This window comes from Cebus imitator, unplaced genomic scaffold (genome assembly GCF_001604975.1).
Source record: "Cebus imitator isolate Cc_AM_T3 unplaced genomic scaffold, Cebus_imitator-1.0 Scaffold4, whole genome shotgun sequence".
NCBI lineage: Eukaryota > Metazoa > Chordata > Mammalia > Primates > Cebidae > Cebus > Cebus imitator.
The window spans coordinates 7,497,503-7,524,899 of record NW_016107319.1 but is presented as its reverse complement, the minus strand read 5'-3'; the positions used below and the strand labels follow the sequence as shown (position 1 = coordinate 7,524,899).

At 35.0% G+C, this 27,397-nt stretch overlaps 1 protein-coding gene across 9 annotated transcripts in view; it reads left to right on the top strand.

The window, feature by feature from the left end:
* INPP4B (inositol polyphosphate-4-phosphatase type II B) overlaps positions 1-27,397 on the top strand; it is an 840,435-nt gene that overhangs the window by 774,822 nt on the left and 38,216 nt on the right. For all 9 annotated transcript variants that reach the window (XM_017532667.1, XM_037740455.1, XM_017532659.2 and 6 more), the window contains 2 exons: positions 4,159-4,271; positions 7,909-8,063. In XM_017532667.1, the coding sequence (XP_017388156.1) occupies positions 4,159-4,271; positions 7,909-8,063 (268 nt within the window). The remainder of the gene's footprint in view (positions 1-4,158; positions 4,272-7,908; positions 8,064-27,397) is intronic.

Below are 27,397 nucleotides of genomic sequence, written 5' to 3'. Positions count from 1 at the left end.
TTTCCTGAACCAGACCTGAATTTCTGAGGTCTGCAGAATTTTTAATGGGTTAAAAAAAAACTGGCAGCAACCAATGTATTGGGTTGACAGAGATGTGCTCTGAATACAGCAAGTTTTGTCACTATAGAAATAGAAATAGTGCCCTAAAAATGTAAAAAAAAAAATACATCAAAATGACTTTTCTTGTATGAAGCACACTCTGGGAGAGGGAGTGAAATTTTCGTTGACTTCATGCCTGTCTATTCTGAAGCACTCTCTTTATGAGGTGGGAACGGGCAAAGGATGGCCAGGTGCTTGATTTACATTTAAAATCTTTATCGTCTGTTTAAAATGGCTTATTAAAACAGTTCCATGTCTACAATGAAATGAGATTATTTTGATAAATCATGCTCTGTTCTGGAGTCCCAGCATTCTGAAGAATTTGTTCTATTGTGTTGATATCAGAGCTGGTTTTAGTACTACCAATGGTAAAAACATCAGCAGAGATGTGGGAGAAGTTCCTGGTACACTAGTTAAGAGACAAAGTTTTAGCCTTGACTCCTTCTTTGACTATGAACTAAAAAAGTCACTTCAGCCCGTGGACACTTTGACATGGAGCTGCCCTAAGTCAGTGCTTTGCAATTATTTTATATTGATCCTATGAAATGGTAAATAAATTTGGTGTGTTGAAACTAAAATTTTTCAAAAATTAGGGAAAAGAAAAAAATATTTTGGGTGCAATGTATACACTAAAGGTAAATATTATAATATTTTTGTTACAGATGGGTGTGTGTGTATGACTGCTGTGAGATATTATGTGAAATAAGCATATTTTTCTTTTTTTGTACATTGAGGTATTTTTGATAATTAAGGATTATGTATACCTACAATATACAATTTGATGGTGTAATATACATATACATTTTTAAATAATTACCATAGTCAAATTAATTACTATACCATCACCTCAGATAGTTATCACTTTCTTTGTGTATGTTTGTGTGTGTGGTGAGAACATTTACAATCTACGCTGTTAGCAAATTTCAAATACATAACAAAGTATTGTTAATTGTAGTTGTTATGCATCAGCTCTCCAGAACACATGTGATGTCTTCATCTTGTATTAAAGAAAACTTCCTATTCTGTATTGCTTTCAAAAACCTTTGAAAGTCATTTGTAGAAGCCTGACTTCAGAAAGAAGCTCAGGGGCTTTCCAGAAGGGGTTAAGTCCCTGTTTAAAGCACCAGTTGCCGGCATTTTCTAGGACGAAGGCCTGATTCCCCAGCATAGCAGAACAGGATTATCCTTCATAAATATTGCCCCAGGACTGTACACTCCAAGGACATTGTGAACTACACGCTCCCTGTTTCTACAGTACTGGCTCATGCCTTGCGCCTTTGCTATTTTCCCCTCAGCCTCAAACGTTCTTAGTAGACATGAAGCATTATCTTTGCTAGATGCTCTCCCACCCCCACCTGTTCTTGTAGAATTGTCCAATGCTTCTCTCTCTTCACAGATCTTTACTGAGTTATGTCATATCCTGCAGTATACTTTCCTGCACTTAATAATAGTTTAAATATCCATACTACTCTACTAGACCATGGAAATTTTGAAGTCAGGTCTTTATATCATAAGAATTTAGGTTCTTCAGAATATAATGAACTGTTTTACCATTATGCCAAAAAAAAAAAAAGAATTTAAGTTCTTTTATTTTCTCATGAACATTCTTTGTTCCTCATTGCTCTTAAAATCACTGTATTTTTTAAAAACAATACTTGTTCATTTAAAATTATATGAAAAGGCAGTTGAAACATTACACTAAGCTGTGCAGCCTAAAGATGGCCACTGTTAATATCTAAACTAATGTTTCATTCTGCCTATATACATATGCCAAGAGAAGCCAACATATATACAGGCATGCATGTGCACACACATATACACGTTACACAGATAAATTCATTCATTAATCTGACCAGTTCTTCTTTTCAGCAATGTCAAGGACACTTTCTATGTCACTGATATACCTTCACATAATTTTTAATGGCTGCTTATAATTCTAATTTATGGCTTCTCCTGGGTTTGTTTTGGTTGCCATTTATCAACATTAAAAGCAGTGATGGTGGACTTGACTTCTTATTTCTTGCATACCATGACTATAAATTAAAAAGCAGCATTATTGTCTTAACTTCTTTGATCAGCCACCAGCCCTGGGCTGATTTTATAACTCCCTTCAAGGCATTCCATATTTGGCTTCCCTCCCTTTATCTTGAGGCTATTTTGGGTTGTATCCCGTTAAAATTCCTGTATATCAGAGAACCTTCTACCTTGCAATGTGATGTCATCACTCAAACTTTCTCTTTAGTACGAGAATCATCTGTACTTAAATAGTAAAGATTTGACTTTTGACAACTTTCCCTTTTAGAAACAAATTCAGTGGAATCATGCATATATTTCATATGAGTGTTTTGAATGTCACTTTCCTAAACCAGAGTATATATCTGAATTGTACCCAACCTTTCTCTATTTTGTGGTCATAAAATCCAAGATGAGATGATTATTTTCAATGGAAATCTCCACTTTACCAACCACTTCTGCTCTTAGATATAGATCGTTTGTATAGTTCACTGGGATACTTCCTCTATTCTCTGGAGCTAAAGTCACAAACTAAAACTATTCAGATACATTATTTTTCCAAACTGCAACATCGGGTACAAATTTGAACAAGTACAAAGCCTCATTACTACTAAAATTCAATTATGTCAGTTTTTGTGAACCTGTAAGGAATATGTCATCTGTTTCTTCAATGAAACTTGATAATGTAGTCCATTGTATTTTCTTCTGTTTTTAGCCTCAGTTAAAGCTCTTAGAAATTTCTCTCTCAATTTATGGATTCAACAGTAGAGGGTATTTTCATACTATGCAGTAGTAACCCAACCATTTCCTTAGAAAATTGTTTTGTTTCTATCACTGTAATCTTGAATCCCATCTCACCAAATCTCAGGGATATTTATGTCATAATGTGCATTGCATCCAGTTTTCATATAAAATGTATGCCATTTATTACCTATGCTTTAGTTATTAGTATGTAGAAATCCGAGAAAGCAGTGTCATTTCCTGCTTATTATGTCATAATGTTTATAGTCTCATGTGTTTCTTCTTTCCATGTCATATCTGTGCTTCTTTATAGCAGTCATTCTCAAGCAGGATATATTTTTCTGTCAGGAGACATTGGCAGTGTCTGAAGGCAGTTTATACTGTACCTTGGGAAAGCTACTACTGGCATGTGAATGGTGGAGGTCAAGGAGGCTATGAAACATCCTTTAATGCACAGTATGGTGTTCCTCCCAGCAAAATATTACCTGATTCAAGAAGTTAATAGTGCCGAGTTCAAGGAAACTTGCTGTGTAGCAACTGACTTCATGTACTTTATTTGAACTTTCAGATTTCTCCCACCCCTGAGATGTTCAATTTAATAGAATCTCTTGATTCAGAATAGGTACTCAATGGCAAAAAAAAAAAAAAAAAAGGAAAGTTATGTCTCATGATCTCTATGTCTTGAGAGCTTTTGTTAAAGTGAGACAGAAGCCATCATCTTTGTCCAAAATGCTGGTAAAATAGTACTATAGGACCGCTTAATATTACCATAGTTATACAGAATAGAGAATGAGAGGCTTAAGCATATTTGTAAGTAAAGAATAAAATCAGAGAAATTACAGAGTATAGTTATCCTCAGATACGCTGCTTCAAATGATATGTGTTGTTATAAAAATTGTGTTTGAGGCTGGGTGCAGTGGCTTCCGCCTGTAATTCCAGCACTTCAGGAGGCCAAGGCAGGCAGGTTGTTTGAGCTCAGAAATTTGAGACGAGAACATGGGTGACATGGCCAAACATTGTCTCTACAAAAAATAACAAAAAGTAGCTGGGCATGGTGATGTGCTCCTGTAATCCCAGCTACTTTGGGCGCTGAGGTGGGAGGATCCCTTGAGCCTGAGAGATTGAGCTGGGCGCAGTCAGCAGAGATCGGGTGCCGCTGGCACTCTAGCCTGGGTGGCAGACAAGACTCTGTCTAAAAAAAAAAGGTTGTGTTTGCAAATAAATGTATTGAAAAAAACTCCATGGGCAGCTTAATGTGAACACTGTTTCATTTTATTTTTCTCCTTTGTTTTTTTTCTCCTTCAGACATTTCGCATTTTCAGGAACAAAATGATTTAAAAGGATTACTAGAAAATCTCCATCAAAATATCCAATCCAAAAAAAGAAAGAATGTAGAAATTATGTGGCTGGCTGCAACGGTAAGCATTCTCATGACAAATCTGATTTTCTGCCACGTTAACCAGCAAATATCATCAGTTTTCTGTTGTGCAAGGTCCAACCTCTGCACTTTGGGTTACCAGGTGTTATCTTCCTTCTGTTATTCTGTGGATTAGGCATTTTCACTCTTGTTGATAGTTGTGTCCATAGACTAGAACATAAGATGGTAGGAGATGCACTGAAGAAAGAATCTTGCTCATTTGCTATTCTTGCCAACCCTGGATGTGTTCGCCACTCTGAGGAAGCATCTGTGAGTTTCTTGATATGGCATGTCACAGTGTCAATTGCCCGTATCACCTAGGATTTTGAACTGCTGCTTTAGAGACATATGGTTTCAACAGAATGTGGTTATCAGATCTCTGATTCACAGCTTTAGTAAGGCTCCTGGACATATTTTTCAGTTAATGAGCTTATAAATGTGTTTGTTAATTTGATATTGGCATAGAATTCATCACTGATGGATTGCTCTTGGGTAATGAGCTATATTTTGTATAGCTCTTTCTCATTTAATGGTATCCTTAGGGTAAAAGATCTGCCTGTGTTCTCACCGCAGGTTTCTGTAAGAATTAGAGAGAGAGAAATGCCTGTATTTTTAAAGCTCTTATCTGGTAACCATTGAGTCGTAGCTAACATGAAATTTGTGACTTTTAAACAATGAGACCCAAACATCCTTTCATTGGGAATGCATCCTTCCATCAGGAAAGGTACATGTTAAAAATCTTAATGATAAATGCCATGTTTGCAGTTTCTGCAGTGTTACTCTGATAATTTGGAGCTCAGGTTGACCATGCTCCTAGCATACTCTATTTATTCTCCATCCATAGCATTTAAAACAGATAGTTTTCCCTACTGCCAGTGCTTCAATTACAATTCAATATTACTTACTTTCTTCTGGGAAAAAGGAGTGGATGATTTACCATGAAGCCATATGAGATAATTAACCAAAAGCAAGGCAGAGTAAAGCTTCTTTAGTTTCCCTTCATGCCCTCTTGCAGCCCCAGGGAAAAATGTCAAAGGTAACAGTATGAAATGTTGCTTTCAGGCAGCTCATTTATACTAGTCCCATTTAGCACCATACCATACTACATGAAGGCTGTTTTTAATAGTGTGGCTGCTCTTTGTATCTTCAAAGACCATTATGGTTGTTATTCTAAATAAATTTTCACAATGGTAGGTCATAAATTGTGTTTTCTATTTTACTAAAAACATGATAGCATGAAGATAATTTGATATTCATGCCATCTGATGATTTACAAACTTACAAATGTGTCATTATGTATAAATTGTGAAGTTATGTAAATAGATAAATTAAGGATACACACATGTAAACATGAATGTATATTTTCTCTTAGTACATGCAATTTCCCATTTTAATGTATGAAGAAGTTTTTCTATAAATCCCGCACATTTCTAAAATAGTTTTTTGAAATGTGTATACTGAACAAATATGATTTTCTCACAATTTACCACTGAATGAATGATTAGTAGCATTTCTGTTGTGTAATGCCTCCGTTTCAATATTCTATTTGTAAATCATGGACTTTAATGATACTATTAAAATAAAAAAATACATAAATTACTTTTGATATTTTCTAAAAATATTGTGTTAATGTTTTTTAAATTTTCCTCTTTTTAAAAAATGTATTTAATGAAATACTGCTTTAGTTAATATTTTACATTCTAACTAAAAATATAAAGTTATTTTATTTTATCTTCTTTAAATAGTAAAAGTGAGGATTTAAAGAGGACAAATGACAATCAAATGTGTTAAATTAATAGTTCAGGTACTGTAGAAATATAGAAATCAAGGCCTACTCTGTATACTCTGATGAAACTGCCCTTACCTCCACTAGACTTTAAATTTAGAACATTAAATATTCTAAGTAGGACAAGTTTAAATAATAGTAACAATAAATTTTAAAGAATATTAATTCAGTTTAAAAATCATATCTTATAAATAGCCACTATGGTCTATTTTATTATTATGAATATAGTCAGGAATTTAAAAAAATGAAATACTGTTTATTTGAAAGGATTAGAATTTTTTAGATGTAAAAAGCTTGGATGGTGAAATCATGCTCTCACATTTTTCTAGTCACTTCTACTGGAAATAGAAATACCAAAGTTCTTAATTAATAGGGATGTATAAATTCAAGTTTAAGTATCAGAATTACAATTAAAACATGGTAATAAATTCTAGATTAGCTGTATTATTTTACCTTCTCTCAAAAGTAGACAACTTTTAAAGATTTCTTGATGACAGAAAGTAAAGAAGACCTTTCTTATATCACATTAGATCTATTTTAAATGCACACTGATTAGCATTGTAATGCCTGTTGATTATTGTTATCTCATATTAGAACCCTACCATGGGATAGAAGAGAAAGGAATGGAATGATTCCCTATTGGCCATAAGACAGTGAGACAAGAGGGTATTGCTGCCCAGTGATTTTTCTCTGATTTAAGTCAGCGTAACAAAAAGAAAGAACCATAGAGGAAAACGGAACATAACAGATGTTGAAAGACTTGATCCTTGAACTTAAATAGAGCTCTGTTTGCATCCTGGTTTTGCTCTGTTATATACAAGTTATTTAACCTACCTAAACCTCTGTTTCCTCATCTGTAAATGAAAATAATTATACCTCCCTCTAGAATTCCTATGAAGTTTATTTATTTTTAATTTGGGAGGTTTTTTTTGTTTGTTTGTTTGTTTTTGTTTTTGTTTTTGTTTTTGTTTTAGACAGAGTCTCAATCTGTTGCCCAGGCTGAAGTACAGTGGCACGATCACAGCCTCAAGTAATCCTCCCATCTCTGACTCCCAAGTATCTGGGACTACAGGCATGCATCTCCATGCCCAGCTAATTTTTATTATTATTATTATTAATAGGAGCTTTCGTTATGTTGCCCCAGCTGGTCTCAAACTCCTGAACTCAAAAGATCCCCCTGCCTTGGTCTCCCAAAGTGTTAGGATTATGGCCATGAGCCACTGCATCCGGCCCCTGTGAAGTTTATTAAAAAGAGCAAATGTATATGAAATTTCTTAATGTTGTACCCTAGTGCACAGCCTATGTGCAATAAATTAATTGATGAGTAGTTCCCTTGTCTGCTGTGAGACACCATGCAGATGTTTAAAATCTCATAACATAAAACCAAGACTAGCAAATATTTCTTATATGTAAAATAAGAGAGTATTAGTTATTTAAGATTCTAATCAACTGTTTGGTCCAGGGAATAGAGTTTTGTTTTGTTTTTCCTTTTACAATGAAGGCATTGTGTCTGAGCTGGGATTAGTTTAGCATTGTCATCCACTGCAGACTATGTACCTCCTTGAGTAGTGCACTGTGTCCTCTGCTGGATATTTCATATCTTACATGGCTTCAGCAGTCCCTCACTTCATGTACAAAGAGCTAAATAATTTAGGTCCATTATGTTGGCTTTTTAAATGAAAAGGTAATGCTTTTACATTCGATGAGACTGATTGAACTAAGTGATTATCATAAATTAAAACAAACTCAGATTTATGTTTGATATGTTTAGAGTAGAAGTGTTTGGAGGAACCCAATGCTTTACAGTATTACAAATGAACAATAAAGGTTTGTTTTTACTTGTGTGTTACAGATTTGCCGCAAACTCAACGGTATTCGTTTCACCTGTTGTAAAAGTGCCAAAGACAGGACATCGATGTCAGTGACACTTGAACAGTGCTCCATCTTGAGAGATGAGCACCAGCTGCACAAGGACTTCTTCATCCGAGCACTGGATTGCATGAGAAGGTATCTCACATGGTTTTTTTTTTCAAGTTTTTTTTCTTTTAAGATCATTTGGCATTGTTTTTATTTTTATTTTTCAAAATACATATTTTACTGGAGGACTAAATATTTCAGAACCTCACTGTATTTTCATGGCTTATAGTTTATGACATGAGAGACAGATAATTTTCTCTACTTGTATAATAATTTTTTCTCTATCTATATTCCCTGTACCCATTTTAGGCTACTTTTCTAAACTTTTTGTTTTAGAAAATGTGGCTGTGAACACATTTGATAAAATGCATGATTATATATATTATATATTTCATTAGCTCATTGGCTCAAGTTAAAGGGTCCCAAAAATTTCACATGTAACACTGTAAGAGCAAATGTTCATGACACATAAATATTTATGAGTACTTGCAAAATAAAACAATCTCATTATCTAAACAAAAGCTTTCCAAATTACAACTAACAGATGATATTTCCACGGCCCACAGAGTTGCTGGGTCAGTAAACCTACTTTCTAAAATTATTTTCAAATCACTTATCATAAAGGTGGGATGACACTGATACTTTAAAATAGAGGACTAACATGGTTACTCTGCCGACATTTAAAATGCTGTGCCCGAAGCCATGTTTCTTGATTCATTTCCACAGTAATTAAATCTAAACTCTAAGCCATAACGGAAAGGAAAAAGTGCTTCATTCACAATGTCTATCAGCAAGGACACACGTTAATTAAAAAGTTAAACGAAATTGTCTCTTTGCTGTAAAGCCTAGCTTAGAAGCACACTAGGAAGCATAGGACAGACTCTGGGTTCCCAGAAAGGAATGTCATGTGATTCACTGGAGAGAGCTGCTTCTTATCTAGCCTGCCATTAGCTTCCAGTTTTCTTTTAACTGCCGCAGTCTCATTGGAGACATTGACGTTTGCTTGTGCTTGTTCTATGCCTGTATGTTTTCTCACTAACAAGGGGTTTCTGAAGTCCTTTATTTTATCCCATTTCATGTCTCTTGGCATTTTCATTGTTCAGTGGAGCTCTATCATAATTTTTTGATAAATGTATGAGGATGTTTTAGAGGCCTGACATGAACATCTCCACCATATAAAACACGTTTAGTTGATATAAAAACTTCTTTCAAAGATAATATCTCAGCATTAACAGGTAAAATACAGAATCCAAGTATGAAGTCTTCAAATGTGCAGAAAAAGAACAAAAATGTCACTGTAGATGGAGGAAAGATGCTTGATGAGGAACACAGGAATGTGTGATATTATAGACCAGGAACGCCATAGGACTAAGCTGATTTAGCTAAAAAAACTCTGGAAAATGAAATTGGTGCCTGTTTATTTAAGATAGAAGAGAGGACCCTTAAATTAGAAAGAAAATAACTCAAGCAGGTAAATAAAGGCTGTATCTATACTACACGCTATACTATATATAGAACAAATTTTGGTATTGCCTATGATTGATACTATATACGTAATACATTTGCTCATTATATAGCATTTGTGATGATTCGTTTTTGTGTTTTTAAGTCAACGCACTAGAAATTTTATCTAAAAACCCTAAAGGCTTAACTTCAAATCCCTACTATTCTGGTGATATTCTTCTTTTGGTTTTGTGTGTATATGAGGACTGTGCCTGAGTGTGAGGGTTGGTCTGTATTTTCATATACGTATGCCTGTATTTAAGGAAAATAAGATACGTTCCTTTCTTTAATAACTGCCTTCATTTCCCTCTGGGTATTTTGCCTTACAGCACAGGTGCATAGGTTTACAAGCTCTGGTAACAGAGCAGAGTAGATAAGAGCATGAGGCTTGGGAGTCAGCTAATTTCAATCCAGACTGTAAGCCATACACTACCCTTAGGCAAGTTAGTCTCTCACTGCCTCTTAGTGCCTTAGGGCAAGTTAGTCAACCTCTTACTACATCTCAGTTTCCTCATCTTATAAAACAGACATGATAATAGCAGCTCCATTTTAGTAGTGTTTTGAGGATTAAATGAATTGATACATGTAAAGGAATTAGGACAGTGTTTGGCACATGGTAATCAATAATGGTTGTTGAAAAAATAAATAAATAAATATCAAGAGCTGTGATATTACTACTCTGATTTTCCATGTGCAGAATAATCTAGCTAATTATGATCCTTGCAGTTTTATGTTTATGAATATTTTATGACATAAGCTTGGACTACAACAGCATATATTAAAGTGTCCTGGCAACCTTTGTAAATAAGGTTTCAAATGCAGTATCTTCCCTATTTAAGAAAATCAGGTATTTAAATAGCACTTTAAAAATATGCAAGTGTTTGCAAATGCTGTGTTAATTATGGAAGCATTACATTCCCTGAATAGGTTATTTTATAAACATTTTTGATGCTAATGTATATTATGTATCTAGAAATAATCATAGTATTTAAGATAAAGAAGTCACCTTGGAAATTTCTTATAAACATTTTTGTACATATAAATCTTATAAATTTCTTGCCCCATGTGCAACAGTGGTTCGTGAATAAATATTTCTCAAGTTACTGCTTAATGTTACCAGGGGTCCTATATTGATTACTGCTGAAGTTATCGGTTTTTGTGGTTTTTAGATCTTACATTTAAGTTTTTAATCCATCTTGAGTTAATTTTTATATAAGGTGTGAGGAAGGGATGCAGTTTCAGCCTTCTTCATGTGGCTAGCCAGTTTTCCCAACACCCTTTATTAACTAGGGAATCATTTCCCCATTGCTTTTGTCAGGTTTGTAGAAGATCAGATGGTTGTAGATGTGTGGTGTTATATCTGAATCCTCTCTTCTGTTTCATTGGTCTATATATCTATTTTGGTACAAGTACTATGGTGGTTTTGTTACTGTAGCCTTGTAGTATAGTTTGAAGTCAGGTAGCATGATGTCTCCAGCTTATGTTCTTTTTGTTTAAGATTCTATTGGCTATGTGGGCTTTTTTTTTTTTTTGGTTCCCTATGAAATTTAAAGCAGTTTTTTCCAATTCTGTGAAGAAAGTCAATGGTAGCTTGATGGGGATAGCATTGAATCTCTGCATTACTTTTGTTATTATGCCTATTTTCACCATATTGATTCTTTCTATCCACGAGTATGAAATGTTATTCCATTTGTTTGTGTTCTCTCTTATTTCCTTGAGCAGTGGTTTGTGGTTTTCCTTGAAGAGGTCCTTCGCATCCTTTGTAAGTTGTATTCCTAGATATTTTATTCTTTGTAGCAATTGTGAATGGGAGTTCACACATGATTTGGCTCTCTGTTTGTCTGTTATTGGTGTATAGAAATGCTTGTGATTTTTGCACATTGTTTTTGTATCCTGAGACTTTGCTGAAGTTGCGTATCAGCTTAAAGAGATTTTGGGCTGAGATGATGGGGTCTTCTGAATACACAATCATGTCATCTGCAAACAGAGACAATTTGACTTCCTTTCTTCCTAATTGAATATCTTTTGTTTCTTTTTCTTGTCTGATTGCCCTTGGTAGAACTTCCAATACCATGTTGAATAAGATTGGTGAGAGAGGGCATCCTTATGACAGTTCACAAATGGAATGCTTCCAGTTTTTGTCTATTCAGTATGATATTGGCTGTGGGTTTGTCATAAATAGTTTTTATTAATTTGATATACATTCCATCAATACCTAGTTTATTGAGACTTTTTAGCATGAAGGGCTACTGAATTTAGTCAAAGAACTTTTTGCATCTATTGAGATTATCATGTAGTTTTTGTCATTGGTTCTCTTTATGTGATGGATTATGTTTATTGATTTGCATATGTTGAACCAGCTTTGCATCCCAGGGATGAAGTTGACTTGACGGTGGTGGATAAGCTTCTTGATGTGCTGCTGGATTTGGTTTGTCAGTATTTTATTGAGGATTTTCTCATAGATGTTCATCATGGATATTGGCCTAAAATTTTCTTTTTTTGTTGTGTCTCTGCCAGATTTTGGCATCAGGATGATGCTGGCCTCATAAAATGAATTAGGGAGTATTCGCTCTTTTTTTATTGTTTGGAATAGTTTCCTAAGGAATGTTACCAGCTCCTCTTTGTACCTGTCATAGAATTCTGCTGTGAATTCTTCTGGTCCTGAACTTTTTTTGGTTGCTAGGCTATTAATTTCTGCCTCAATTTCAGAACTTGTTATTGGCGTATTCAGGGATTTGACTTCTTCCTGGTTCAGTCTTGGGAGGGTTTGTGTCCAGGAATTTACTCATTTCTTCAAGATTTTCTAATTTATGTGCATAGAGGTGTTTATAGTATTCTCTGATGGTAGTTTGTATTTCTGTGGGATCTGTGGTGTTATCCCCTTTATCATTTTTTTTATTGCATCTATTTGATTCTTTTCTCCTTTATTAGTCTGGCTAGGAGTCTATCTATTTTGTTGCTCTTTTCAGAAAACCAGCTCTTGAATTCATTAATTTTTTTGGAGAGTTTTTCATGTCTGTCTCCAGTTCTGCTCTGATCTTAGTTATTTCTTGTCTTCTGCTAGCTTTTGAATTAGTTTGGTCTTGCTTCTCTAGTTCTTGTAGTCGTGATGTTAGGGTGTCGATTTTAGATCTTTCCTGCTTTCCCTTGTGGGCATTTAGTGCTATAAGTTTCCCTCTACACACTGCTTTAAATGTGTCCCAGAAATTCTGGTATGTTGTGTCTTTGTTCTCATTGATTTCAAAAAACCTCTTTACATCTGCCTTAATTTTGTTTTTACCCAGTAGTCATTCAGGAGCAGGTTGTTCAGTTTCCATGTAGTTGTGCAGTTTTGCATGAGTTTCTGAATCCTGAGTTCTAATTTGTTTACACTGTGGTCTAAGAGACTGTTATTATTTCTGTTCTTTTACATTTGCTGAGGAGTGTTTTACTTCCAATTTTGTGGTCAATTTTTGAATGAGTGAGATATGGTGTTGAGAAGAATGTATATTTTGTTGATTTGGGATGGAGAGTTCTGTAGATGTCTTAATAGATGTCTGGTCCACTTGGTCCAGAGCTGAGTTCAAGTCCTGGATATCCTAGTTAATTTTTTGTCTCATTGATCTGTCTAATATTGACAATGGGGTGTTAAAGTCTTCCACCATTATTGTGTGGGAGTCTAAGTTTTTTTGTAGGTCTCTAAGAATTTGCTTTATGAATCTGGATGCTCCTGTATTGGGTGCATGTATATTTAGGATAGTTAGCTCTACTTGTTGCATTGATTCCTTTACCATTAAATGTCTCTTAAAGAGACAAGGCCCTTCCTTGTCTCTTTTGATGTTTGCTGGTTTAAAATCTGCTTTAATAGAGACTTTAAATTCAGAATTCCAACTCCTGCTTTCTTTTGTTTGTTTGTTTTCCATTTGCTTTGTAAATATTCCTCCATCCATTTATTTTGAGCCTATGTATGACTTTGCACTTGAGATGGGTTTCCTAAATACACAGCCGGACGAGTCTTGACTCTTTCTTCAATTTGCCATTCTGTATCTTTTAACTGGGTCATTTAGTCCATTTACATTGCAGGTTAATATTTTTATGTGTAAATTTAATCCTGTCATGATACTAGCTGGTTAATTATATATATATATATATATATGTATATATATATATATATATGTAGCATTTTAGGTTTTGGGGTACATGTGAAGAACATGTAAGATTGTTGCATAGGTACATACATGGCAATGTGGTTTGCTGCTTTCATCCCCATCACCTATGTCTGGCATTTCTCCCCGTGTTATCCCTCCCCAACTCCCCACCCCATGCTGTTCCTCCCCTAATTCCCCCACTACAGACCCCAGTGTGTGATGCTCCCCTCCCTGTGTCCATGTGTTCTCATTGTTCAACACCCACCTATGAGTGAGAACATACAGTGTTTGATGTTCTGTTCTTGTGTCAGTTTGCTAAGAATGATGGTTTCCAGGTTCATCCATGTCCCTAAAAGGACCCAAATTCATTGGTTTTTTTATGGCTGCATAGTATTCCATGGTGTATATGTGCCACATTTTCCCTGTCCAGTCTATGATCAATGGGCATTTGGGTTGGCTAACTGGTTATTTTTCCTGTTAGTTGATTTAGCTTCTTCTTAGCATCAATGGTCTTTACAATTTTGTACATTTTTGGAGTGACTGGTACTGGTTGTTCTCTTCCATGTTTAGTGCTTCCTTCAGGAGCTCTTGTAAGGCAGGCCTGGCTGTGACAAAATCTCTCAGCATTTCCTTGTCTGTCAAGGATTTTATTTCTCCTTTGCTTATGAAGCTTAGTTTGGCTGCATATAAAATTCTGAGTTGAAAATTATTTTCTTTAAGAATGTTGAATATTGGCCAAAACAGTGGTTCTTAATACTCAGTGCCCATCAGAAATCTAGAAAACTTAAAAAAAAAAAAAAAAAAAAAAAGGCACAAGTCCCACCACACACCACATACTAGTTTCTGGGATGGAGCCATGATTGAGAACCACTTGACTAAAGTCTACTTTATTTAAACCAATATTAATTTAAATCAACCACTGATTTTAATGATTTTATGACAAGACTATAAAATGTCTTGTCCCAACGTATTTGCAGAAAACATTTTTAGTAGGGACTTTCAAACTTCCTATTAATCAAACTTATATTTGATTAATAGATAATTAGGAATGGACCTAAAAAATACAATAATAAATTTGACTAGATTTTGTAATGTCAAATTAAAAAGAAATAATCGCATAGGGAAATTTAATGCCTCTATAAAGTAAATTAAAACAAAAATACCATTGTATTATTATTTTTTCTTTACAGGAACTTTAGGATTATGGGTATACAAAGTAATAATGTGACTCCATTATTTTCAGTTATTTTTTATACTACACTACTTTCTCAATCTGTCATGTCTCCTTAAAACTTGGATAGTTAATATGCTCATTAGTAAGATGACTCAGGTAAGTTTCAGCATATACCTTTGTATCACCTTTGTGATTCAGGGCTTTAGTCATTCTATTTCAGTAAATATTTAATTCATAAGAGAGAGTAAAAGACCCATCGGTCTTATTGAGTTTCATCTTATCGAATGTCATAGTTTCAGCATGTTGCACCTGTAATTTATCTGTTGGGGGAGCATAGCTTATAAAGTATTCTGCTTTATAAATAAATGACTCTTAACCAATTGATGTCAGTAAAAGATGTATTTGTATGACTTACTCCCTTGTAGGGTTCACTTTTAAGTAATGTAGTTCAATTATTGTTGAAATAGAAAACTTCCTTCTTTCTTAGTCTTGTTTCCACTTGAGCTTATTTTTCTTTTCCTTTGTTTTTAATTGCATTCATTGGAGAGGAGCCACTATCATTTCATATTATGTACTATTTCAAATATTAAAGAGAATTATAAGCATTGTAAACATAGGTAATTGAAGTTTGCAGCTATTTTTTGACTTCTTGAAAGGGATGTGTTTGTAGAGAACATCATAATTGGGAACAGTTTTTTCATAATTGCTAAGTATTGTCTCCTCCCGTGAGAGTTTCAGCAGTGTGTTTGCTACATTACTTCAGTCGGTTTTTGTAGCAAATAACAGGAATAAGCTGAGAGAGTCACCTTCATCTCAGGGTTATTAATAAAAACATGAAAATTGACCTTATCTGGGATGCTTTTACTTCAGCTGAAGGTGAGGTGAAAGATACTGAAAAGAATATACATCTCTAGAAATCATGTTAGAGCAAGTATCTTTTAATAAGCCATTCACTATGAACCCCAAAAGAGAACTGATCTTTCTGGGGTAATTAAAGAATGGCCTACAAAGGATTTTCAACTTCCTGAACAAAATGTATGTGCTAATTTTAGGGGATCTTCTTCCTATATTCATGCTTGACAAGATGGTCATAGCATTCTGTTAATACAAAAATGATGGTTTTGAGGTCTATTTCTTTCTCCTAATTTCTTTTGTTGATAATGTATGTTTTCCAGTCCTGCAACTTGAGACCCTGTGAGTGTGGAGGCCATAGTACAGAACAGCCATCAGCTTTATTTACACCTTTTCAAGTCAACCACTTCTTTCAACTCCCAAAATTATTAACTAAGTGCCTAGACATAGAAGGATGTGAAACCTTATATTTTAACTTAATAAAATCAAATGAAATATAAATGAATCTAACGGAAACAAATAAATTTAACTTCTTCCACAAACACAGGTTTTTAAATCCAGAAAGACCTGGAGTTTATTCCTTATTCTAACACTAAATATCTGTGCAGTGGTGGACACATTGATTAATCTCAATGCCTCAGTTTCCTAATGTTTAAGGGTGAGATAATGCTCCATTGCTCCCTTGTGAGTGTTGTGATAAATGAGATCACTTACTTAAAGTCTCTGTACCCAGTGGGCATGAAGTGCTGTGCTGAGAAATGTTACCCTTTGTCTCTACACTCTTCCCATCTCTGTCTACTCCGCTTGTTCTTCCTTATCCCATTTTTCTTTACAAGTGCCTTCTTGAATATTGCTAAAATATGGGAGTTCTCCTGGTCTTTGAGGCCTTAGGAAAAAAGTCTCAGTATTAACATTTGGTTTCTAAAAGGCTTAAACTGTCTCTCAGTGACAGTAGGCAGAAGGTTTGGAAATCTTGCCAGAGCCCTAGTGATAGCATCAGGGAATCTAGGAGCAGCTAAGCTTAGAGCTGGGGTTAGTGCACATCTGGGGCCCCAGAGAGCAGCACTCAGCACTCAGCACTCAGTTGGTGGACTAGTGAGTATCTAACTCCTGAATGCCCACAGCTTTTATTAACAAGTTAGGATATCCTGTAATTAATGTGTCAAGAGCCCTACCTCAGGAGGTGAGTTGGGAAAATACATCATGAATAGAAATATGTGGTCGTCATTTTCATAGTCAAAAGTGAACCTCTTGACCGGGCGCGGTGGCTCAAGCCTGTAATCCCAGCACTTTGGGAGGCCGAGGCGGGTGGATCACGAGGTCAAGAGATCGAGACCATCCTGGTCAACATGGTGAAACCCCGTCTCTACTAAAAATACAAAAAATTAGCTGGGCATGGTGGTGCGTGCCTGTAATCCCAGCTACTCGGGAGGCTGAGGCAGGAGAATTGCCTGAACCCAGGAGGCAGAGGTTGTGGTGAGCCGAGATCGCGCCATTGCACTCCAGCCTGGGTAACAAGAGCAAAACTCCGTCTCAAAAAAAAAAAAAAAAAGTGAACCTCTTTTGCGTGTCTACTATGGCAGAGTACCATGCTAAACAAAGGGAGAAATACATTTGAAATCAATGAGGACTTACTATGGGCTAAGAGTAACAATAAGCATCCTATATGGGGAACCTTAATTCCCACAACAACCAAATCAGATAAATGAATCCAGAGCATAGGAATTGTTCACTATTAAGTGCTTCACAGTAGGCAGGAGGTGTCCTCGAGAAGGTAGAATTTTAACTGTGTCTTGAGGATGAATACAATTTAGGTAAGTTGCCAGGAGTTAGGAAAATCTATATTAGAATTACTTAAGTGGATAAGAGTAAAATCATCTAAGTGGATAAAAGTAATACTTATTCATTCATCACACTTGTCAAGTGGTTTTGCTTACATAAATGGTATCACACTGTGTTTCATATTGAACCACTTATCTTTTTCAGCAAATACTAAGTTTTTGAGATCTATGTTTATGTTACATCTGGTTATCTCCTTTAAAACTTGTATAATACTCCTTTGTATGCATAATTAATTTTAGGTAATGGCAAAACATCAGATGTACCAATTTTAGGTAAAAAGCATCAGATGTTTTGCCATTACCAACAATACTGTAATAGACATTCTTACATGTATATCCATGTATAGAAACCCATAGGTAGAATGGGTGGTAAGGCATTTGTATCTTTAATTTTGCTAGATGCTGCCAGGTTGCTTTTCCAAATAGCTATACTAATTTAAAAGCCACAAGCCATGCATATTGTGTTCTCCTTTTCCTACACATCCCAATACTTGTACTGTAAGAGTTTTTAATCATCTGATGGATGAAAAGTGCTATCTTTGTTTAATTTATATTTTCTCAGTAACATAAAATAAGATTAAATGTCTGTCTAAACATTGATTGGCCATCCAGGTTCTCACTCACCTCATCTTCAGTGTTTTATATAATGGGGTTTTGCACATAATTGCAAATTAGAAAAGGATTCCAGCATTTATAAACCATTGGCCTATTGTATATAAGGTATGTTTTAGAATACAGTGTTTCAGGAGTGGTATGGTTTATTAAAAAATATGTTTTATTTTTATTTTTTAAATGAAAGCACAGTGGAATAAGACAGGAGCATCCCTTGGGTTTGGACAGAGAATGCATCACGTTATGACAAGAGCGTGTGACATGACGTCAGGCTTTTTAGCAGGGAAGGGGGTAGGCCTCTACTTTAGACAAGGGAAGGAAATTTCCAGCTGAGAAACAAAACTCTACAGTTGATTAGAGAGATGATTGATGCCTTTGCACTTGGAAAATAAAGTGTAGCAAGAACTAGTCCAATGAAGGTCTTGTTTTCATCAAAGAAGGCTGAGATGCAGGCAGCCCAAACTTGAATGATCTATGGAGAGCAGTTATGCCAAAACCTAGAGAGTCTGTTTATGCCCCAGAACGTTGAGACAAGAGAATCAAGGAAGTAATTTTCATTTCACCACCTAATGATTTTTTTCTACAAACACCAACTGCCTTGTCCTAGGCAATGATATCCATGAATTCATATACTCAGTGTGCCTGTTATATTTGTCCTCACACACATAAAACGAAATCCAAAAGTATTAATTCAATGAATTATCAGTATATTGTCTGAAAATTCTTGTCTTCCATCAGAACGCTTGCTATACTCTGGTAAACACTGTCATAGAATGCTTTCATCCCTTCTAACTTGAGTAATGGTTATAGTGCTCTAGACACTAGTTCAAGAGAATGAATTGGATGGCTTCACAGGCCAATTTCTAAAGAAAACTGGACTGGGTGGCAACCATATTTATGAATGGGCACCCAAAATGTTGCAAGTTTTTCTCCTGATCCGAAGACCACAGATGACAGAGAAGTTCAAATGCTAGGCATAGTATATTAATGCCCAAAGGATAATGGCCTAAAGCCTTAGGAGCAAAACTGCATTATGCATAATTTTACCACATTCTCTTCCATTTAGTGAGCATATAAGAACTTATCTGAGTGTGACTGACATCATTATGGGGATCAAAACTGTTATAAAGCATATCATTTGAAAATATTTTATTTTATTAGTAGTAACAAATCACATGTGTTATCTCTCAAGTATCACAGCATTATTTGGGGAGTAATCACTGCTCTGAATACTCTAAAATCTAACAATTAAGCCAGCTCAGCAGAGAACAGGCTGCCTCACTGTGGCACATAAAGTGGTCAAGAGGAAGGACTTTGGAATTAGACTGCATGGTTTCTCCACTTCTTAGCAGTGGGAATGAAATTCTCAGAGGCGTTAGGTTCTTTATCTGTAAAATGAAACAATGTACATAAAGAAATCAGTAACTGGGTATGGTTTATAGTAGGTAGTGGGTAAAGTCACACTGTTATAGTGATAATTTCACCAGCATCCTCATCTAATAGGGTTGTCTTGAATGCTAAAAGAAACAGTGCTCACTGATGTTCTTAATATAGTACTTGTTACACAGTGAAGATCAGTAAATATTAAATGCTGCCTTAGCTATTGCTGATGTGTGGTGATGACTGCTGTTATTGCTGCTATTATTGCTTATTTGTAATGGCAGCAGGAGCTATTGCAAGTAGCATTATCCTATCATGTTGCTTTTACTAAAACAATAGCAGCTTCCTATCACATTGTTTTTACTAAACTGTGAATGGCTATGATGTCCTCAAACTATATTGAGGAAAGTTAAAAAAAAAAGTCATATCCGTTATTCATATTATCTGTTGCATTGGTTTTCAAATAGTAATTCCAGCATCAGCATCATCCAAGAACTTGTTAGAAATGTACATTCTCAGGCCCTTCGCAGAACTACCGGACCAGCAATTCTACAAGTGGAGCCTAGCAATCAGTGTTTTAATGAGCTCAGCAGGTGATTCTGAGGTGCACTTAAGTTTGATAACCACTTGTCTAGTGTAAGGATATTGTTACATTTTTAACATCTTCTTTTAAGGTACAATTCACCTACACTTACCAGACTGTAACATTTACCCACCATTTGAAGTGTATAGTGTGGATTGGGGGTCATAAGACCCTTCCCAGAGGGGGTCATGCTCTACACTCTTGGGAGAAAGGAATGCTACTATCATGAAAGCTTCCATAAAAATCTAAGAGAATTATTAGGTTCAGAAAGCTTCCAGATAGCTGAACACACGGAAGCTCGTTGGAGGGCAGTTCACCCAGGGAGCACAAGGAAGGTCCGCATCCCTTCCCTCATACCTTGCCCTACACTTATCTTCATCTGTAGTATTTGTAATACCTTTATAATAAACTGGTAAACACATTCATTAAAGGATATAATGCAGTAGTTTTTAGTATATTGACACAGTTGTCCCTCTATCACTACAATAATTTTAGTACTTGCTCAGCACTCCTAAAAGAAACCCTGTTTCCATTACCAGTGTCTCCTCAAATGCCGTCCCTCCAGCCCTTGGGAACCACTGGGTTTGCCTGTTCTGGTCATTTCATATAAAGAGATTTATATAATTTGTGATATTTTGTGAATGCTTTCTTTCATTTAGCTTCACATTTTCCAGGTGCATCCATGTGCTCACACATTTTTTTTCCTCTGTAAAGTTCCCTCATTGTGAGTATCCTGTGCAGTCATTCTCAGAGCATTAACATTTGGCTAATGAGTGACTCCCCACAACCAAACATGTGCATGTGTGCAGATGTGTTTGTCTGGGCTGGAGCGATGTGTGATTGTGTGTATATGTGGGTTTGAATTTTGATTTTGTAGTTTTCTTTTTGTAGAGAATACTAAAAAGCTCAGGGCAAATTTTGTGATTTATCTATTTCAAATGTATAGCATTTCTTTAATGGGCCTTCAGAGAGAGAGAAAGAGAGAGAGAGAGAGAGAGAGAGACAGAGACAGAGTGTGTGTGTGTGTGTCTGTGTCTGTGTGTGTGTGTGAGTGTGTGTGAGCATGTGCGTATGGTGGCCTCATTCTTAGCTCCATTTTATGACATTACCCTTGCACGTACTGTTTCTTTCTCACTTTCCTTCCTTATATCTTACTGAATTTGATGTATCCATATAAACTGCCTTAAATTCTTTTTGGAATAAGGCAGGGTGTAAATACTCAAATAACAGTAAAATCACATAAACCATTCAGTATATCCTGTGCTCAAGACTCTTCCTAAATTTACTCTTAGCAACCTTCAGTACAAGCTGAAAATACTAAATTTTTCGAACTGCAGAATACCTGTTTTCTTACATCTGAATTTATGTGTTTTCAAAATTATGTCTGTCTTCTCAACTACTTGAGAAAATAATGCCATTATATTTATTATATGCTTTAGAGTTTTCAAATCACCTTGACTGTTCTTTTGTTTTTGAAAATAGAAATTTAATAGATGCCATCTTTTGTTCAGTTTTGTTTCATAATTTAATTTTACAACACAAATTCACAGAATTTTATAAACACTGAGTTTTATTTGATTTTGTAATAAAGATTTTTTCTATTGAAGAAAATAGACTAGAACAAAAGTGAGAAAAAGACATATTAGAGCTGTCAAGGGGCATTATTTTTGCCAGAAAAGAAGGGGAAAAATGCCTTCCACTTCACAAGAATGAGCCGATTTTACAGCAGCTGCTTTTGAAATAGATTTATTGAAAACTTTTGTGATCTGTAGTCTCCATTAAAAGAAAAACCACTTTTCATATAACAAAAGTCCCATATGCATATGTTCAAGGTACATATTGTTAAGTATTACTTGGTCATAAAATTAAATGGCAACCCAGGCCACTGTGTTTACCTACCATGGGTTCAGCTTGACCACATGAGAAACATGTGGTTGACAGATTGTGGAAACCCACATCCCAACAAGCATTTGATGAGTTTCATCTTTTTTTCCTCTGTGGTTTGACTACATACCAACCATTTTATTGTGTATGTTAATAACTTAAAAGCTGCTTAGGTATTATGTGGTTCCTGAACAGAGAATTAAGTTGATTTTTTTAATACACTGAATAATAAAAGATGTGATGTTTTGGAAGAAAACAGAGATGATGTGATTACATATAACTTTGCCTCCCAACAACTTTGTAGCAAGGATTTAGTCTTGAAGTTTGAATTATTATAGTACATACACATTGTACATAATTAGAAATTAATTTTCAATCATGGGGCATAATTTGGGGTGGAAATAAGTCTATTTTCAGAAAATTACACATTTGATATTCACGTAGTCAGTTATAACCTTCCATTATGCAATCCTTAAAGTTTATAAATTAAATTTTCATCACAGAGGTTATGATTTCAGACTATAACAGAAAGTAGAAACTCTGTTGCATTTCTATTTATGGCAAGGTAAAAGAAAGTCACATTTCTTTGCAGTCTGCTTTATATAGTTTTATCATAAATATGTATATTTGTTTTTTGCTATCTTCACCCACATCCCCTGAATAACAAAAGTTCACTAATAACTTTGGTACAAGTGCTGAGATGAAAGGAAAATGAAAAATGTCCATTTTTTAAAAAGGCCTTAAGGATTTTAGGATGACAGCATACTAGTACTAGGGAAAATAAATTTGTATGTGTGTAATTTTAAAATTTTGAGCTCAATTTGAAAGTTAGTAGTTGCCCTTTGACTATCCATATCTCCAACTAAATGTTAAAATGGTATTAGCATCCTTTGTCAGTATGCTTCTGAACATGTTCTCTCCTGGAGTTTGAAGTACTGGAAGCGCAATTTCAATGTAACTAGTTTATCACAATCAAGGAGAAAACAAAGGAAGAAAGTCTTGGATATATCTGGACTTGTGTGTGTGGAAAACTAGAAGAGAAAAATAAGCTTTTTAATTCATTTAGGATCTGACCAGGTAAAAGCATGTGTGAACTTCCCTCTAATTCTCATGGCTTGGACTTCTGGCCAGGGTGGATAGTATTGGGTCTGCAGACAGGTAGGGCAGTCTCTTTGCTACAAAGGTAAGCTTTCTGTCAGGCAGATCGTCTGGACTATTTCTACCAGTAGCTAAGAGAGAAAGTAGTCAGCACTCCTCATAGATATTGACTTTTAGGAAATGTTCGGCAATCTGATTATTTTTGCCATGTCCCTGCAAAAAATAAATGTTGAATCAGCATTCTTATGTATAATACAAGGCTTTTGCATCTTTATCCTTGTATAGCTTTATGTCCCCATTGGTATCAATAAATCTGAATTCAAGGTTCAGCATTTCAACGTTAGACAAAAATTATATTGAAGTGCTTACAAAAGTATAGTTAACATATTTCCTCATTTCTCTCAGAATATGTACCTGAGGTCTATAGATACGTGTTTCTGTTGGATTAGTGTTGAAAGGCAAACTAGATATCTTCTGGTCCAAAACTTCACAATATCTTATGTTAAGGAGTACATTCATCTAACAAAGTAATTATTTTATAATCTGGATATTCTTAACTCTATACTATCCCTTCAGTTGAGTTTTGTGGTAGATTTTTCAGCTGAAGACTCTGCACTTTGAACCTAATGTGAAAGCTGTATGATTCTCCCTGGTATGATGGTGTGATAGTGTGGTGCTGTGATGATGGTGTGGTGGCGTAATGATGTGATGATGGTATGGTGGTGGTGTGATGGTGGGCAAGAGCAGAAAGACTGAATGCATAGGATGTTCCCTTTATGCACCTGAACTGATTCCAGTGCCAGAAGATATGATTCTCTGAGCAACAGCGATAATTTATACAGCATTACTAGAGAAAGGTTAGATCTCTGTGTTTGAGGAAAGTCTAACTAAAGCAACTTCAGAGAATCACTTTTGTTTGACAAAATGAATTTGGCATACTTGCAAGACTTGTGATTCAAATTGAGAAGTAAATTGGAATGATTTTTTTCCTATTACTTTTTTCCTTGCTTTGGAGGCCAAAGTTACAGACAGTAAGTGCCCCCTCTCTCTCTCTCTCTCTCTGTGTATATATATATATATATATATGTGTGTGTGTGTGTGTGTGTGTGTGTGCGCGTATATGTGTGTATGTACATATATATGTACATATATACATTTATATGACATTTTATATATCATACTATATATTGTATTTAGTACATAAAATATATAAAAATTATTTAAATGCTCTTTTTGCTTAAAGCTAATTTGATCATGCTTATAAACTGTTTTAATTCAAATGACCCAATCATTGTGACTTTTGAGATATATGTGTATTCTTATGCTATCTCTTCAGCTACTAAATTTAATATTTTTTAATTCCATCATTTGTGTATCTCATTAAAATAAGACAAATTGAGAAAAGAATAGCTATAAATTAACTTTCCCCAAATATGTCAGACTATATACTTTGCTCTTTATTTTCATAGGGTAGTAAAACATCACAAGTTTTTGGTAACAGAATAAAATGTCTATTCACACATTAATTGTTACTCTCTTAAAAGTCAATTTTCAAACTCCTTCCGTTTACATGTACTTGTAACTTTTCTTTGCTAATGGTATTTTAAGACTGAAGCATTTGGAAAGGACCTTAGAGATTACTTGGTCACCCTGCCAAGTAAGGCAGGGATTCTTTTTACAACATCCCTGACAGATTGTCAGCTAACCTTTACTTGCACATGTACAATAGCAGGGAGTTTGTTACTTTGGGTATCAACCCATTCCATTTTTGGACAGCTATATGATTTTTAAAACTTATCTTCTTGTTAAGCTGAAATCTGTTACCCCATAACTTCCAATTATTAATCCACTCACCTGCCTGGATCAACCATCACCTTCCTTAGGTCAGCCTGTCAAATATTGGAAGATGGTTTCTGTGTTCTCCTTAAGTTTTAAAATTCCTTTAAGAGGTGAAAGCCGGTCCAACTCCTGCTCTTCCTGAAAGACATTGCCACCATCTCTCAATGCATTCTTCATTTTAATACTCTTTATAAGTAATTATAAGCAAAAACCAAATATCATCTTCTAAATTTAATATGAAGAATACAGAGTAAAATAAGGCAAAGGTTTGCCTGCCTTTTCTTCTTTCCAGTTGTGTAGTGCTTGCTAAGTAGCAAGCACTTTTCTAACTTCTTTACAGACATTAATTGCTCTAATTCTAATGGCTGGGACCACTTGGCCAGAGTAGATGGTATGGGCTCCAGACTGGCAGGGCGTTATCTGTGAATTAAATCTTCTAACCTGTGGATTAACTTTGTGGATTTTTAACCTTATGGGTTAAGTCTTAAAATGAAAAACAGCCACACAGGGGTTAACTGGCATGCAGAAAGCCTTACAGCTACGACGTGGTGGAACCAGACCCTCTTACTCTAAGTGCTAATTTCTAAGAGCCTAGGCTGATACATTTACATTCATCTCTTTATGCCTGGATCCATAAAATGCATGGCCTTTTTAAAGGAACTTTGTCTCGCTATGTAATAAATTTGAAAGTGTAGTCCTTTGTGGTATATATTGTCATTTGGCGAGGTTTCTCCCGTTTTTCTGGGGTGCTTGATATTGTACAATGAAATATAAATGAATACATTTTATTCTCATTGACTCTAGCCATCAAGTAAGTACAGTGGCCTAAATGGGCATTATATGTTACATATTTCCTTTGCTTTAAGAAATGGGGCTTCTGCTCTTTGCCATCTATTCATTTCTCATGTGTACTTGTTTATCTGGCCTGTATGTCTGTATATGGGCCACTGTTTTATTTACTATACTGTTTTATTCACTAAAACTTTATAATATGCTTTATTATTCATGACAGTTAATTTTATGTGTCAACTTGGCTGGGCCAAATTCTGGTCAAACATTGTTCTAGGTGTTTCTGGGAAAGTATTTTTTGAATATTTTAACTTCTGAATGAATAGACTTTGAGTAAAGCAGATTACTATGTAAAAAAAAAAAAAAGAAGGATATACTTATATCTAACGATAGATAATAAATGATTTTGGGGTCTGCAACCCAACACTTATATAAATAAGTAAATATATAAATTTTTAAAATAGAAATTCCATGGGGCAGTTTCTTTGGGCAGCGTGAGATTCCTGCATTGAAAAATCATGGAAGGTGCAAAACCAAAAATCAGTCACATGTATGTAGCAAGTAGCCATTCTGTAACTCAAAATCTATCAAGAGAGAATCACATACAAATACATAATGATAGATTAAATCTTTTAGTATATTAAGTACAAACTACTTAATGGAAACAGAATTTCTGCTTTTAGAAACAGAAATAAGAGAGTGATTAAGCAAGTAGGAGGGGTAAGAAAAGTTTAGGGCACTGTCAGGGACTGCAGGGAGAAAGGGAACTTTAAGCTGGTATTACTACCAGATAGGTAAGTTAAGAAAGAATGCCTTCCACCCACCGGAGACATTGATGATTCTTATTTTTTAAAAGTTATTGCTTACTCTAGAAATTTCACCGTGCTTTGCTATATGACTATGATTGGGATGTATTGACAGTAAATATTAAATAATCTTAAAAGTAGATTACTTTATCAAGTTATATTCTCTGAGAAAGTAATGACCTTAAGAAAAATTAGAAAAGTGACCAAATACCCAGGGTTATAAATGCTTATCTCCCTCCACAAATACATTGATTTGGTTTTTAGGTGATGTCTAACCTGCCTGCACTTTTCTGCTTTATAGGTGGTTGGTTTTATCAGACAAAAGCAGGCAAGATTATATTTGGGTTAGAAATCTGTGTAACAAAAACATAATCTTTCCCATTAGTTTCAATTTTAGTTGAACACCTCTCAATTGTTGTAAACACCATTACTACTCAACCCAAACTAATCTCAATCTTTTATTCTTAGAAATAGGGAAAACTATGTTAGAACTATACATCTTACAACAGATAATTATAAATTGATTTTGTCCAAGAATCCTCCTCACTAGTTTTAATATTGGATTACAAATTGGCAGTGATATTAAAAATATTACTTCTGAAAAGTATAATTTTATTTGTTTCCTATTTTGTTTTTAAAAGTCTTGAACCCTTCCCATTTCTAAGCATTTCATTCTAATTGTCAAATGGTATATTAGAGTGGTATATGAATTCTGTAGTGACTTAAATGTAATATTGAACTGGAGAGTGTCTAGTCTCTTGTACTACCGTATGCTTTTGGAATAGACAACTGAGTGGACCTGAAATTGCTTCCTTAAAGTTGCTTTCAGGGAAAAAGAAAAAAAAAAAAAAAACACACAATCTGAGAAATAATGGCACAGTAATACTGTGCTGTGTGTTTTAAAACCATTTTTGAAAATGAGAGTTTTTTGAATGA